Source organism: Sphaeramia orbicularis, unplaced genomic scaffold, assembly GCF_902148855.1.
Source record: "Sphaeramia orbicularis unplaced genomic scaffold, fSphaOr1.1, whole genome shotgun sequence".
NCBI classification, from domain to species: Eukaryota; Metazoa; Chordata; class Actinopteri; order Kurtiformes; family Apogonidae; genus Sphaeramia; species Sphaeramia orbicularis.
The window spans coordinates 342,726-359,395 of record NW_021941474.1 but is presented as its reverse complement, the minus strand read 5'-3'; the positions used below and the strand labels follow the sequence as shown (position 1 = coordinate 359,395).

The window sequence follows — 16,670 nt, the reverse complement described above, 5'->3', positions numbered from 1 at the left end:
CTATTGAACAGGATGTGGGTCCCAGTGGCACCGCTGGACCTGGACCTGTTCCTGGATCTGGACCTGTTCACACATATGTTACCAGTATAGTTGTAACGATGACGGTCTTGTTTTCCATTCCCATGGTGTCGTTGGGGTACAGGTCCGATTTGGTCACCACCATCTTATCCACTTCATTCCAGTATCCGATCTAAGAAACACAAACACAGACGGGTTGACCTGAGTTCACATAGCATACGTTTTTTATCCTGAAAGATGCTGTATGTTATTATGAAAATAAGAACAAATGTCTGCAGTATTTAGTTCATTGTTTTCATTTTATTGGGAAAATATTTCATTCATAAGCAAACATTTTCAGCCTCCAAACCAACTTTTCCTCATTTTTTAATTGAATTTAACTCATTTTATTAATCATTAGCCCTTGTTAATAATAAAAAAATAGGACATTTCTTGATAGCTATGATAAGATATTTAATGTATCATCTGACATTTAATGAAATTGTAGATGAGAAATTATTTTATTTATTTATTTTTTGTATATGAATCACTGAAAACGTATTCTGTGCATATACTGATTTTCTGATTGTATTTTATTTTTATATCTATATTCTCATGTATTGTGTGTGTTGTGTTATATGTTAAATGTTTGACAATGTTGTAAATTGATATTTAAATAAAATTTAAAAAAAAAAAAGAACACAGATGTGGAGTTGAGTATCCATCACACAAATCCCGCCCACCAGGCTGTCACTCACAAACTAAATATCCGTTACCTTTACGGGTCCGTTGTTTTTCAGCTCCATGACGGTCACTGAGTAGTTGACTCTCTTCCCGTACTGGTCAAACTGAATATTTCCAGTTAAACCATCGACACGCACCTAAACTCACACACACACACACACACACACACACACACACACACACACACACACACACACACACACTGGAGTTACATTCATGTAAATAGCAAATACTTCTATAATTCTAAAAATGGGGTTATTTTAATCATACAGTCCAGTGGTTCCAACCTTTTGTCATGTCTGGTGTGAGGTTTTCAGTGTTTTGTCCTTGTTTGATTAGTAGGGCTGTGTGACAGCCAGAATCTGGTGATACGATACAAATCCCAATACTAGGATCACCATACGATTTATCACGATATATCATACTGTTAAAAAGGTAATTTTTTTTGTCTTTTTTTTAAATGATTATTTCCTTGAAGAACTGAATTCCAGCAGAAATCTGCACAAATCCTAAACACATTTGTATTTGATCCCAACAGGATCTAATGTTCTATCAGCAAATGTTCAAACTGTGTTCAAAGTGAAATTCTGTTTTCCAGACATTCCAGTTTCAGATCCTGTTCAAATGTTCAGATTCTATTAGTTCACAACTAACATCAGAACAGGATTGGAGTTCAATCCAAACAAAGGAACCAACATTATTGAATAAAAGAGTGTGGAATAAGAAGAAATAAATAGAAACAAAAAAGAAAAAACAAAACAAAAAGGAACCTTCACAATATCTGCATTTGAATAAATACTTTTTAATATTGATACAGTATTGTGACATGAAATGAACTGACATTTTCTTACACTCCTACTGATTCATCACTTTATGTTCAGTTCGAATCGATCACATTTGCTCCTGTCTTGTACTTCCTGTTTTATTTTGTACTCATCTCTTCCCTCTTGTTTCAGACCCAGACTTTTTCCCTTTATGCGTTCTTCCCGCCAGTGTGATTGTTAGCCCCGCCCCTGACTGCTGTCACCTGTGTTCCCCCACCTCCTGTACAAACAGTCCCTGTCAACACAGACGTATGATTGTAAGCAGTGTTTCGCCCTCACGGTTGGCCCTTTCATATACAGTCGTTATGTTCCAGATCTCATCTACACATGTGCTCTGTAGTCTGTCAGAATATGTCAGAATGGCACTTAGTACGAAGCAGAAGAAACTAACAGGCAGGAATATATTCATGCGAACAGTAGCGATAAGTGCACATTCATTCTATTCTTTCACATTATAACTTTTAATAATTAAAATATTTTGAAGCAAACAACCATACAGCCTGTCATAGAAGCATTTAGCACTGGTGAAACAGGTCATTTAGCACTGATTAACAAATATTCCAGAACGTCTAATATGCATGGCTTCCTTTAATAGAAGAACTATGTTTGGAATAAATAAATTTAAAGCTTCGTTTAGCCTAGTGGGTGAAAAAATACACAATATATTTGCAAATGGATTGTTGGCAAAAACTTGATTACTAAGCAAAGACTGGATTAAAGGAAGCTATTCACATATCCTCTCTGCAGAATAGGTGTGATTTGAAAAAAAATAATAGACAGATGATACAGATGAAGTTGTGCTGAAAAAACAGATCCAAACATGGGTATAGTAAACATTTGTTTCTATAGTATATAAAGGCCAAATCAAAAGGACTGAAAAACAGACAGAATAGACTCAGACCACTAAGGGTTAATATGTGAATGTTTCTGACACAGAAGGGACAGTGGGACTGTTATTTTAATTTAGTTTTTTTTGTTGTTTTGTTGTTGTTTTTTTTAAATCCAACTTGGTTCAATTCTTTCAGTGTGTGTATTAGTACTTTTTGAACATTTTGAGCACAATTTCAACAATACTGCGATAATAACGATAACTGTGATAATTTTGGTCACAATACCCATGATATGAAGTGTTCATGTGGTTCCATCCCTAAACTGGACGTGTCTGTCTTCTTACTGGTTGGATCCACTCTTACCTGTTTGAGGGCCCGTTCGATCTCCACCCCCTGGGCCCAGGGAACCGCCGGATTGGCCAGACAATCCCCACTGTTACCACGGCGACTCATGTCTATTCTCTGCTTGTGCAGGAAGCGAAACGCCTCCGTCATCACATGGACAGCGTCGTAAGTAAGAGCTGAAGTGTACTGGAAGAAACAGACAAGAAGGAGCAGCTCAGCAGAATGGAGGAACCCTCTGCTCGTGTTGTGTTCAGGGTCTGGGCCATGGTCATGTATGAACCCTCTGCTCGTGTTGTGTTCAGGGTCTGGGCCGTGGTCATGTATGAACCCTCTGCTCGTGTTGCGTTCAGGGTCTGGGCCGTGGTCATGTATGAACCCTCTGCTCGTGTTGCGTTCAGGGTCTGGGCCATGGTCATGTATGAACCCTCTGCTCATGTTGTGTTCAGGGTCTGGGCCATGGTCATGTATGAACCCTCTGCTCATGTTGTGTTCAGGGTCTGGGCCATGGTCATGTATGAACCCTCTGCTCATGTTGCGTTCAGGGTCTGGGCCATGGTCATGTATGAACCCTCTGCTCGTGTTGCGTTCAGGGTCTGGGCCAGGGTCATGTATGAACCCTCTGCTCGTGTTGCGTTCAGGGTCTGGGCCGTGGTCATGTATGAACCCTCTGCTCGTGTTGTGTTCAGGGTCTGGGCCAGGGTCATGTATGAACCCTCTGCTCGTGTTGTGTTCAGGGTCTGGGCCATGGTCATGTATGAACCCTCTGCTCGTGTTGTGTTCAGGGTCTGGGCCGTGGTCATGTATGAACCCTCTGCTCGTGTTGCGTTCAGGGTCTGGGCCATGGTCATGTATGAACCCTCTGCTCGTGTTGTGTTCAGGGTCTGGGCCATGGTCATGTATGAACCCTCTGCTCCTGTTGTGTTCAGGGTCTGGGCCATGGTCATGTATGAACCCTCTGCTCCTGTTGTGTTCAGGGTCTGGGCCATGGTCATGTATGAACCCTCTGCTCGTGTTGCGTTCAGGGTCTGGGCCGTGGTCATGTATGAACCCTCTGCTCATGTTGTGTTCAGGGTCAGTGTGCTCCTACTGAAAGGACAGCTCTTACTCTTATCCGTGTATCCGCTCCTGGATACTCCTTTCTTCCAGAGCCTCCCAACGCTGGTCAAACTTCGCCACCACAGGATCATCAAAATCCACGATCTGAAACCCAGACACATTTGCTCCTCCGTACTGGATTTTAGAGAGGTCACCATCGACAAAACCCTGGAACAGCAGAGGAAACAAAAAACAAAGCAGTTCAGCAGCAGCAGCTCATACACGACTGATAGAGTAGAATGGGGTTAACTCACACCTGGACTGGATACCATCTGCATAACTATTAATAATAATAATAATAATGATAATAATAATAATAATAATAATAATAATAATAATAATAATAATAATAATAATAAATTGGGAATGCTACAAATAAATCTTAAGAAAAAAATAGAAAGACCGCCAAGAATACTTGGACTCAACAGTGTGCTATAGAACTGATGGAACCTTGGACTGCACAGGATGAGCTACAGAACCAGAACCAGGATCATGGGTGGTCCACCACAGACCAGGAACTGAAGGATCCAACAGCAGTGACAGGAGCATCTGGCCCAGTTTAAACCCAGGGATTCAACCCACAAACCAGTACCAGCAGGCATCAGCACTGGGTCAGTAAGAGTCTGCTTTAGACCAGCTCCAAATGGAACGGGTCACCAGTCCGGTTTAGACCAGTCCGGTTTAGACCAGCTCCAGATGGAACGGGTCATGAGACAACTTTTGTTCTGATTTGGTGCTACATGAAAACAGTCAGATCTGATCTGATCTGCTGGTCCTCGCTCAGACCCTCCAGGTTTCCAGCTGGTGCCGTCCTGCAGATGTTCCAGTCCTCCTTCTTCTTTCCAGTGGTCCTCATCTATAAACCTGTCTAATAATACGGTGCTGGTTCTGACCCTCTGAATGGACTGGTTGTCCACCACACCTGCTCTAGTGGGTTTATTCTGACCCTTCAGACCATTTACAGTGAAGTTCTACTAAAGTCAATGTTTAGGATGAGGACTGGTTTAGGACAGTCCTGATGATGGAACAGCTGTTCGACTGTGGTCCGAGTTTGTTCAACCTGACCCTGATCATCTGTCCTACTGGGGTACATCAGTCCTCATTGGGGTAAATACGTGCTCACTGGGATTAGGGCTGCATGATTTTGGCAAAAAAAAAATTCTGATTTTTTCCTCTAAAAACTCAATTTTCGATTTCGATTTTTGGCTAAAACTACAAAAGACAACAGAAGTCAGCATGTGGTTTTTGTGAGCAGCCCACAATCCAAGGCACTGCTCTGACCTCAAATCTGTGATGGGATCACGTGATGAACCCACAGAAGTTTATTTTTTCTTAATTAAATCTTTATTGAATGAAGTAGAGTATACACACAATGTATACAACAAGAAAATAACATAAGTTTGCCAGTGGGAATACACTATAATACAATGTCCAAATCAGAACAAATACTTATGTTTTTACAGCCTTTTTGTTTCCAGATTTATCCAACAACTTTAAATAAAGTTCAACATCTTTCAAAAAATAAATAATATTTGGTTTTGTGTTACAGAACTTACCTTTGTGAATGAAAAATTTAGCAAGTAAGAGGACTAAATTAATTATTTAAAAAAATATATATATGTATTATTATTATGTTTTTTTTTTTTCTTTCTTTTCTGGGTATCTGGCCCACAGCAGTGATCCCAGTGTCAGTCAGTGACAGGCATCAGTCGTGTGTGTGTGGACCAGGTTAATATGAGTGATCCACATGTGGTTCTATTTAAACTGGAGGATCTGTGCGTGGAACAGACCGACCCAGGACACACTGGAGGGGTTCTATGTGTGGAGCTGGTGGATGTGTGTGGGCAGGGGGCTGTGTGGGCTCCTCTGCTGAGGCTGATGACCCCGAGACTGGTCCGGAAGAAGACAGTACGGTACGGATCCGGGACAACGGAAGATGAGTGATCCGTATGCAGTTCTATTTCAGTTGTGGGATCTGTGCGTGAAGCCACGGCTTACATTGCTATAAGTACTGTGGACTCATGAACACATTTAAAGTCCGGTCATTACACGGACTTCTGTGACAGACCGCTGTCACTGACAGGAGGAGGAGCCTACGGGAGCCCGCAAGCGCGCGGCTCGGAGGCACGAGAGAGATGAAATCGATTTTACGATTTCCCTTTTTGAAAAATCGTCCTAATTAAAAAATCTGATTTTGATTTAAAATCAATTAATCGTGCAGCCCTAATTGGGTTAGATCAGTGCTCATTGGGGTAGATCAGTGCTCATTGGGGTAGATCAGTGCTCACTGGGGTAGATCAGTGCTCACTGGGGTAGATCAGTGCTCATTGGGGTAGATCAGTGCTCACTGGGGTAGATCAGTGCTCATTGGGGTAGATCAGTGCTCATTGGGGTAGATCCTCACCAGGTTGGCGATAATGTAGTGGTATCCTTTCACGTGTCTGCCGATGGTGATCACCTGATGGACACACAAGAACAGACACAACTGAAAGGTGTTGAAAACAGTCAGACTTCATTTTCTGTGTTTTACTGCAGATCAATGCTACATTATTTATTTTATTTCCTAAAACCTGACAGTGAAATCAAACAAAAGCACAAAGGACTTTTTTTTTACAAAAATCTAATCTACTAATGCTAGGTGCTGTGTGTGAATGTATTAGAATAGGAAAATCTAGAGAACCATTCCATAGATCGCACACGCTCCGTTCACATGCAGCCAAATGTGACCCAAATGTGACCCAAATGTGACCCATATGTGACCCAAATGTGACCCAAATGTGACCCATATGTGACCCAAATGTGACACAAATGTGACCCATATGTGACCCAAATGTGACCCAAATGTGACCCATATGTGACCCAAATGTGACCCATATGTGACCCATATGTGACTCAAATGTGACCCATATGTGACCCAAATGTGACCCAAATGTGACCCAAATGTGACCTGGATCCCATCTGTTAAAGACTAATCTGATTTTTTTCAAATCTGACCCAGACCCACCTGTTCCATGATGTCTTTGACCTTGTCCTGCTCACAGTCCAGGATAATGCGACGCTCCTTTCGGATTTCCAGGTCCTGAAACAAATGAAACACATAAGAAGTCTGCTTCAACAAAAGGGAAGTGGACCACAGACCTGAGGACCACAGACCTGAGGACCACAGACCTGAGGACCACAGACCTGAGAATTTATGTATGACCATGTAGACCATGTAGACGTGTACCTGGAACAGGGAGCGGTAGGCTTCGTCCTTCCTCTCATCTTTCAGGTTTCCTACATTTATTGCTGTGACGACCCATTTCTTTTCTGCTGCAGTGTCCAGAATGACCTGAAGAGTAGACAGACCTGCAAAAAAAAACAAAAAAAAACAAAACTAATACTAGAGTAGACAGACCTGCAAAAAAAAACAAAAAAAACAAAACTAATACTAGAGTACACAGACCTGCAAAAAAAACCCAAAAAAAACCAAAACCTAAAACTAGAGTACACAGACCTGCAAAAAAAACCCAAAAAAAACCAAAAACCTAAAACTAGAGTACACAGACCTGCACAAAAAAAAACAAAAAAACAAAACTAATACTAGAGCAGACAGACCTGCACAAAAAAACAAAAAACAAAACTAATACTAGAGTACACAGACCTGCAAAAAAAACCCCAAAAAAACAAAAACCTAATACTAGAGTACACAGACCTGCACAAAAAAAACAAAAAACAAAACTAATACTAGAGTAGACAGACCTGCACAAAAAAAACAAAAAACAAAACTAATACTAGAGTACACAGACCTGCACAAAAAAAACAAAAAAACAAAACTAATACTAGAGTAGACAGACCTGCACAAAAAAACAAAAAACAAAACTAATACTAGAGTACACAGACCTGCAAAAAAACCCCAAAAAAAACAAAAACCTAATACTAGAGTACACAGACCTGCACAAAAAAAACAAAAAACAAAACTAATACTAGAGTAGACAGACCTGCACAAAAAAAACAAAAAACAAAACTAATACTAGAGTAGACAGACCTGCACAAAAAAAACAAAAAAACAAAACCTAATACTAGAATAGACAGACCTGCACAAAAAAAAACAAAAAAACAAAACTAATACTAGAATAGACAGACCTGCACAAAAAAAAACAAAAAACAAAACTAATACTAGAGCAGACAGACCTGCACAAAAAAAACAAAAAACAAAACCTAATACTAGAATAGACAGACCTGCACAAAAAAAAAACAAAAAAAACAAAACCTAATACTAGAATAGACAGACCTGCACAAAAAAAAAACAAAAAAACAAAACTAATACTAGAGCAGACAGACCTGCACAAAAAAACAAAAAACAAAACTAATACTAGAGTAGACAGACCTGCACAAAAAAAACAAAAAAAAACCAAAACTAATACTAGAGCAGACAGACCTGCACAAAAAAAACAAAAAACAAAACCTAATACTAGAGCAGACAGACCTGCACAAAAAAAACAAAAAACAAAACCTAATACTAGAGCAGACAGACCTGCACAAAAAAAAACAAAAAACAAAACTAATACTAGAGCAGACAGACCTGCACAAAAAAAACAAAAAACAAAACCTAATACTAGAGCAGACAGACCTGCACAAAAAAACAAAAAAAAACAAACTAATACTAGAGCAGACAGACCTGCAAAAAAAAAAAAAAAAAAAAAAAAACTAATACTAGAGTAGACAGACCTGCACAAAAAAACAAAAAACAAAACTAATACTAGAGTACACAGACCTGCAAAAAAAAACCCAAAAAAAACAAAAACCTAATACTAGAGTACACAGACCTGCACAAAAAAAACAAAAAACAAAACTAATACTAGAATAGACAGACCTGCACAAAAAAAAACAAAAAACAAAACTAATACTAGAATAGACAGACCTGCACAAAAAAAACAAAAAACAAAACTAATACTAGAGCAGACAGACCTGCACAAAAAAAACAAAAAACAAACCTAATACTAGAATAGACAGACCTGCACAAAAAAAAAAAAAAAAAAAAAAAAACTAATACTAGAGCAGACAGACCTGCACAAAAAAACAAAAACAAAACTAATACTAGAGTAGACAGACCTGCACAAAAAAAACAAAAAAAAACAAAACTAATACTAGAGTAGACAGACCTGCACAAAAAAAACAAAAAACAAAACTAATACTAGAGCAGACAGACCTGCACAAAAAAAAACAAAAAACAAAACCTAATACTAGAGTAGACAGACCTGCACAAAAAAAAAACAAAAAACAAAACCTAATACTAGAGTAGACAGACCTGCAAAAAAAACCCAAAAAAAACAAAAACCTAATACTAGAGTAGACAGACCTGCACAAAAAAAAAAACAAAAAACAAAACTAATACTAGAGTACACAGACCTGCAAAAAAAACAAAAAACAAAACTAATACTAGAGTACACAGACATGCACAAAAAAACAAAAAAAAACAACCTAATACTAGAGCAGACAGACCTGCACAAAAAAACAAAAAAAACTAATACTAGAGCAGACAGACCTGCACAAAAAAACAAAACAAAACTAATACTAGAGCAGACAGACCTGCACAAAAAAAAAACAAAAAACAAAACTAATACTAGAGTAGACAGACCTGCACAAAAAAAAAAAACAAAAAACAAAACTAATACTAGAGTAGACAGACCTGCACAAAAAAAAAACAAAAAACAAACCTAATACTAGAGTAGACAGACCTGCAAAAAAAACCCAAAAAAAACAAAAACCTAATACTAGAGTAGACAGACCTGCACAAAAAAAAAACAAAAAACAAAACTAATACTAGAGTACACAGACCTGCAAAAAAAACAAAAAAACAAAACTAATACTAGAGTACACAGACATGCACAAAAAAACAAAAAAAAACAACCTAATACTAGAGCAGACAGACCTGCACAAAAAAACAAAACAAAACTAATACTAGAGCAGACAGACCTGCACAAAAAAAAACAAAAAACAAAACTAATACTAGAATAGACAGACCTGCACAAAAAAAACAAAAAACAAAACTAATACTAGAGCAGACAGACCTGCACAAAAAAAAAACAAAAAACAAAACTAATACTAGAGCAGACAGACCTGCACAAAAAAAAACAAAACTAAAACTAGAGCAGACAGACCTGCACAAAAAAAAACCAAAACAAAACTAATACTAGAGCAGACAGACCTGCACAAAAAAAAACCAAAACAAAACTAATACTAGAGCAGACAGACCTGCACAAAAAAAAACCAAAACAAAACTAATACTAGAGTACACAGACCTGCACAAAAAAAAACAAAAAACAAAACTAATACTAGAGCAGACAGACCTGCACAAAAAAAACAAAAAACAAAACTAATACCAGAGCAGACAGACCTGCACAAAAAAAACAAAAAACAAAACTAATACTAGAGCAGACAGACCTGCACAAAAAAAACAAAAAACAAAACTAATACCAGAGCAGACAGACCTGCACAAAAAAAACAAAAAACAAAACTAATACTAGAGTAGACAGACCTGCACAAACAGATGAAAATATCAGAGGAATGAACCCTACTCTGTCCAGGACCACAGGGACACTACGTCAGTACTTTAGCTTCTGAAACGTGTCAGTATCCAGTTAAGTATCAGTGTTTTCTGTATTTAATTGTCTGATCCTGCAGATGTTCATTAAACTCAGATTCCAGTTGATGGTTCTTCTGTCAGAAACAGATTCGACTGAATAAACAGGGTCTGGTTCAGTCCAGTCGGTCCTGAACTGAACACAAACCCAGTGTGTCCATCCACTGGCACTGATCTGAAGGTGACAGTGTTTCCATGGTAACTACAGAGCCTCTGAACGTCCAAATATGGTCATATCTGATGACCATGAAAAGATGAAGAACTGTATTTGACACCAATTATTTGGGTCTGTAAGGGTTAAAGGTGCGTACCTCTGTCGCTGTTGTACAGGTAGGTCTTTAAAGGTTAAAGGTGCGTACCTCTGTCGCTGTCGTACATTTGGGTGTTTAAGGGTTAAAGGTGGCTCTTTAAGGGTTAAAGGTGCGTACCTCTGTCACTGTCGTATGTTTGGGTGTTTAAAGGTTAAAGGTGCGTACCTCTGTCGCTGTCGTACAGGTAGGTCTTTAAAGGTTAAAGGTGCGTACCTCTGTCGCTGTCGTACATTTGGGTGTTTAAGGGTTAAAGGTGGCTCTTTAAGGGTTAAAGGTGCGTACCTCTGTCACTGTCGTATGTTTGGGTGTTTAAGGGTTAAAGGTGCGTACCTCTGTCGCTGTCGTACAGGTAGGTCTTTAAAGGTTAAAGGTGCGTACCTCTGTCGCTGTCGTACATTTGGGTGTTTAAGGGTTAAAGGTGGCTCTTTAAGGGTTAAAGGTGCGTACCTCTGTCACTGTCGTATGTTTGGGTGTTTAAGGGTTAAAGGTGCGTACCTCTGTCGCTGTCGTACAGGTAGGTCTTTAAAGGTTAAAGGTGCGTACCTCTGTCGCTGTCGTACATTTGGGTGTTTAAAGGTTAAAGGTGGCTCTTTGTGGGTTAAAGGTGCGTACCTCTGTCGCTGTCGTATGTTTGGGTGTTTAAAGGTTAAAGGTGGGTGTTTAAGGGTTAAAGGTGCATACCTCTGTCACTGTCGTATGTTTGGGTGTTTAAAGGTTAAAGGTGGGTGTTTAAGGGTTAAAGGTGCATACCTCTGTCACTGTCGTACGTTTGGGTGTTTAAGGGTTAAAGGTGGGTGTTTAAGGGTTAAAGGTGCATACCTCTGTCACTGTCGTATGTTTGGGTGTTTAAAGGTTAAAGGTGGGTGTTTAAGGGTTAAAGGTGCATACCTCTGTCACTGTCGTATGTTTGGGTGTTTAAAGGTTAAAGGTGGGTGTTTAAGGGTTAAAGGTGCATACCTCTGTCACTGTTGTATGTGTGGGTGTTTAAAGGTTAAAGGTGGCTCTTTAAGGGTTAAAGGTGCGTACCTCTGTCACTGTCGTATGTTTGGGTGTTTAAAGGTTAAAGGTGGGTGTTTAAGGGTTAAAGGTGCATACCTCTGTCGCTGTCGTACATTTGGCTCTTTAAAGGTTATTTAAGGGTTAAAGGTGCGTACCTCTGTCGCTGTCATACATTTGGCTCTTTAAAGGTTATTTAAGGGTTAAAGGTGTGTACCTCTGTCGCTTTCGTACATTTGGGTGTTTAAAAGTTAAAGGTGGCTCTTTGTGGGTTAAAGGTGCGTACCTCTGTTGCTGTCGTACATTTGGCTCTTTAAAGGTTATTTAAGGGTTAAAGGTGTGTACCTCTGTCGCTTTCGTACATTTGGGTGTTTAAAGGTTAAAGATGGCTCTTTGTTGGTTAAAGGTGCATACCTCTGTCACTGTCGTACGTTTTGGTGTTTAAAGGTTAAAGGTGGGTGTTTAAGGGTTAAAGGTGCATACCTCTGTCACTGTCGTATGTTTGGGTGTTTAAAGGTTAAAGGTGGGTGTTTAAGGGTTAAAGGTGCATACCTCTGTCACTGTCGTATGTTTGGGTGTTTAAAGGTTAAAGGTGGGTGTTTAAGGGTTAAAGGTGCATACCTCTGTCACTGTCGTACATTTGGGTGTTTAAAGGTTAAAGGTGGGTGTTTAAGGGTTAAAGGTGCATACCTCTGTCGCTGTCGTACGTTTGGGTGTTTAAGGGTTAAAGGTGCATACCTCTGTCACTGTCGTATGTTTGGGTGTTTAAAGGTTAAAGGTGGCTCTTTAAGGGTTAAAGGTGCATACCTCTGTCACTGTCGTATGTTTGGGTGTTTAATGGTTAAAGGTGGGTGTTTAAGGGTTAAAGGTGCGTACCTCTGTCACTGTCGTATGTTTGGGTGTTTAAAGGTTAAAGGTGGGTGTTTAAGGGTTAAAGGTGCGTACCTCTGTCGCTGTCGTACATTTGGCTCTTTAAAGGTTATTTAAGGGTTAAAGGTGCGTACCTCTGTCGCTGTCGTACATTTGGCTCTTTAAAGGTTATTTAAGGGTTAAAGGTGCGTACCTCTGTCGCTTTCGTACATTTGGGTGTTTAAAGGTTAAAGGTGGCTCTTTGTGGGTTAAAGGTGCGTACCTCTGTCACTGTCGTATGTTTGGGTGTTTAAAGGTTAAAGGTGGGTGTTTAAGGGTTAAAGGTGCGTACCTCTGTCGCTGTCGTACATTTGGCTCTTTAAAGGTTATTTAAGGGTTAAAGGTGCGTACCTCTGTCGCTTTCGTACATTTGGGTGTTTAAAGGTTAAAGGTGGGTGTTTAAGGGTTAAAGGTGCGTACCTCTGTCGCTGTCGTACATTTGGCTCTTTAAAGGTTATTTAAGGGTTAAAGGTGCGTACCTCTGTCGCTTTCGTACATTTGGGTGTTTAAAGGTTAAAGGTGGCTCTTTGTGGGTTAAAGGTGCGTACCTCTGTCACTGTCGTATGTTTGGGTGTTTAAAGGTTAAAGGTGGGTGTTTAAGGGTTAAAGGTGCGTACCTCTGTCGCTGTCGTACATTTGGCTCTTTAAAGGTTATTTAAGGGTTAAAGGTGCGTACCTCTGTCGCTTTCGTACATTTGGGTGTTTAAAGGTTAAAGGTGGGTGTTTAAGGGTTAAAGGTGCGTACCTCTGTCGCTGTCGTACAGATATGCGAACTTCTCCCATTTGTAGTACTCCACTAAGGACACCAGCGGTCCTTTGATGTCCGGCCTCATCTGCAGAACAAACTGGTTCATTCCCTCTGCGGGGAAGGACGGCGTGATGAAGGACACGTGCAGGGTTTCGCAGAACGACGTGATGGTGTTGACTGACTTTTTATCGTAGAATCCAAAAATGGCGTAGACGCCTCGAGAAAACTGCGAACAAACTGGGAAACAGAAGAAAGACGTTGGATTGACTGGACTGAGTGGAGGTCAAAACGGTGTGAAGTCTACTCATGAAAAACCCTCAAAACAGAAAAAAAACAGAGAAGACAGAGCTTCAACAACAACAGACACTGACTGATTCACAAGAAGAAGAATCTAAAGAATGACCTTCAACAACAAAGACAAAGGACATCTGTTAAAGGCAGGGTTCTAAACTCCTGTTCTGTCAGGTTCCACATTCAGTCTGATCTGATCTGCACTGGACCCAACCAGGAAAAGAAGAACAGAAGAACCCAGAAAGAATGACGTCTGTGTTTGAGTGGAAAAAAAAACCATTAAATGATGAAAATACTTACTTTTATAAACTATCCAAACATAAAAGATGTGAAGAACCTGAAAAAACGGACATTTCTTCAGTAAAATCAGTGTAATTTTCTCAGTCTTCTTCCTCCACTTCTCATTAGTCCATGTGCATTCTGGATCAGATCTCCAAAGACACTAAACACTGAGGAACAGGAAGAAAAGAGTTCAAACTGGACTGAATTTAATACAGACATTTCAGGTTGGACACATTTGTTCAGGTTAGTCACATTTTATTGGTACAGGAGAGTTTGGAAATGGAAAGAGTTTCACAATTTAATGTGATTTCTTGCACTAAAACACAGACAAAAACTTTAAGTTATTAATTCAAGATTTTTTGCTTAATTCAAGATTTTTTTTTTGGCTCAGTTCAAGATTGTTTTTAAACTTAAAGATTTTTTTGCTTTATTGAATTGCATGAATATATCTTGCGTACAAAAATCTGCCAAATGGAAAAATGAGAATTTCACCCAAACTCGTTTTTCAAGGGAAAGTTTTTGCGAGTCCTACCAGAGGTGGTTTTTCAGGCGGAGCCAAAGAACTGTTTCGCACAAAACTCCAACGGACAGACCTTTAAGAGGAGCTAGAGTCCATGAACACACACACAATGTGTCTGCACTGGAAAACCCTCGGCCTTTGGTCCACGCCCCCCTGGCCTGGTCACTGATGATCTTCCACGCCCCCCTGGCCTGGTCACTGATGATCTGCCACGCCCCCCTGGCCTGGTCACTGATGATCTGCCACGCCCCCCTGTCTGACACCTACTGGTGTATTAGATTAGATTAAATTGTATTATATTATATTATATTATATTATATTATATTATATTATGTTATATTACATTATATGTTATCATATAATATTATATAATAATATAATATTATATAATATAATATAATATAATATAATATAATATAATATAATATAATATAATATAATATTATATTATATTATATTATATTATATTATATCCTACAGTCTATTGCTGTCGTAGCTCTGTGAACCTACTCGACTGTCAAACTGTCACTATTATTATGATTTTCCAGATGATGCTGATCAGTGAAAGACAATGGATCATTTCAGAGTGTGTTTTATAAATGTGTGTTTTCTAAATGTGTATGTTCTAATCTAAACGCTACAAACGCACACAGGTTGCTTCGGTTGGTTTCTGCGTCTATATTTAGTCGTCCTACTTTAATGACCTCATTTTTTACTGTGGAAGTCCACTTTTATCCAGGTACAATTTTACAAACACAGAACACTTTATTCACAGAAATAAAAACACACATATGAACAAATGAGTCTGAGCTCTGATGTGGAACCACGAAAAAACAACAGCAGGAGTCAGTCACGTATGAGAGCATTTCTGTTCTGATGAAAGTGAGTCGAATCTGCACAGATTTAAGATTCAGTTAGAAGAACTGAAGCACAGATTTAGAACACAAGAGCCAGAACGATTCAGTTAAAGAACTGAAGCACAGATTTAGAACACAAGAGGGAGAACGATTCAGTTAGAAGAACTGAAGAAAAGATTTAGAACACAAGAGCCAGAACGAGTCAGTTAGAAGAACTGAAGAAAAGATTTAGAACACAAGAGCCAGAACGAGTCAGTTAAAGAACTGAAGCACAGATTTAGAACACAAGAGCCAGAACGATTCAGTTAAAGAACTGAAGCACAGATTTAGAACACAAGAGAGAGAACGATTCAGTTAGAAGAACTGAAGAAAAGATTTAGAACACAAGAGCCAGAACGAGTCAGTTAAAGAACTGAAGCACAGATTTAGAACACAAGAGCCAGAACGATTCAGTTAAAGAACTGAAGCACAGATTTAGAACACAAGAGCCAGAACGATTCAGTTAGAAGAACTGAAGAACAGATTTAGAACACAAGAGCCAGAACGATTCAGTTAGAAGAACTGTAGCACAGATTTAGAACACAAGAGCCAGAACGATTCAGTTAGAAGAACTGTAGCACAGATTTAGAACACAAGAGCCAGAACGATTCAGTTAAAGAACTGAAGCACAGATTTAGAACACAAGAGCCAGAACAATTCAGTTAGAAGAACTGAAGAACAGATTTAGAACACAAGAGCCAGAAAGATTCAGTTAAAGAACTGAAGCACAGATTTAGAACACAAGAGCCAGAACGATTCAGTTAGAAGAACTGAAGAACAGATTTAGAACACAAGAGCCAGAACGATTCAGTTAGAAGAACTGTAACACAGATTTAGAACACAAGAGCCAGAACGATTCAGTTAGAAGAACTGTAGCACAGATTTAGAACACAAGAGCCAGAACGATTCAGTTAAAGAACTGAAGCACAGATTTAGAACACAAGAGCCAGAACAATTCAGTTAGAAGAACTGAAGAACAGATTTAGAACACAAGAGCCAGAACGATTCAGTTAGAAGAACTGTAGCACAGATTTAGAACACAAGAGCCAGAACGATTCAGTTAGAAGAACTGTAGCACAGATTTAGAACACAAGAGCCAGAACGATTCAGTTAAAGAACTGAAGCACAGATTTAGAACACAAGAGCCAGAACAATTCAGTTAGAAGAACTGAAGAACAGATTTAGAACACAAGAGCCAGAAAGATTCAGTTAAAGAACTGAAGCACAGATTTAGAACACAAGAGCCAGAACGATTCA

At 39.2% G+C, this 16,670-nt stretch overlaps 1 protein-coding gene across 1 annotated transcript in view; it reads right to left on the bottom strand.

The window, feature by feature from the left end:
* LOC115415927 (glutamate receptor 2-like) overlaps positions 1-16,670 on the bottom strand; it is a 111,260-nt gene that overhangs the window by 72,862 nt on the left and 21,728 nt on the right. The window contains 9 exon segments of the mRNA XM_030129610.1: positions 83-190; positions 774-878; positions 2,759-2,926; positions 3,846-3,880; positions 3,883-4,003; positions 6,240-6,293; positions 6,840-6,914; positions 7,062-7,183; positions 13,422-13,661. Coding sequence (XP_029985470.1) covers positions 83-190; positions 774-878; positions 2,759-2,926; positions 3,846-3,880; positions 3,883-4,003; positions 6,240-6,293; positions 6,840-6,914; positions 7,062-7,183; positions 13,422-13,661 — 1,028 coding nt within the window.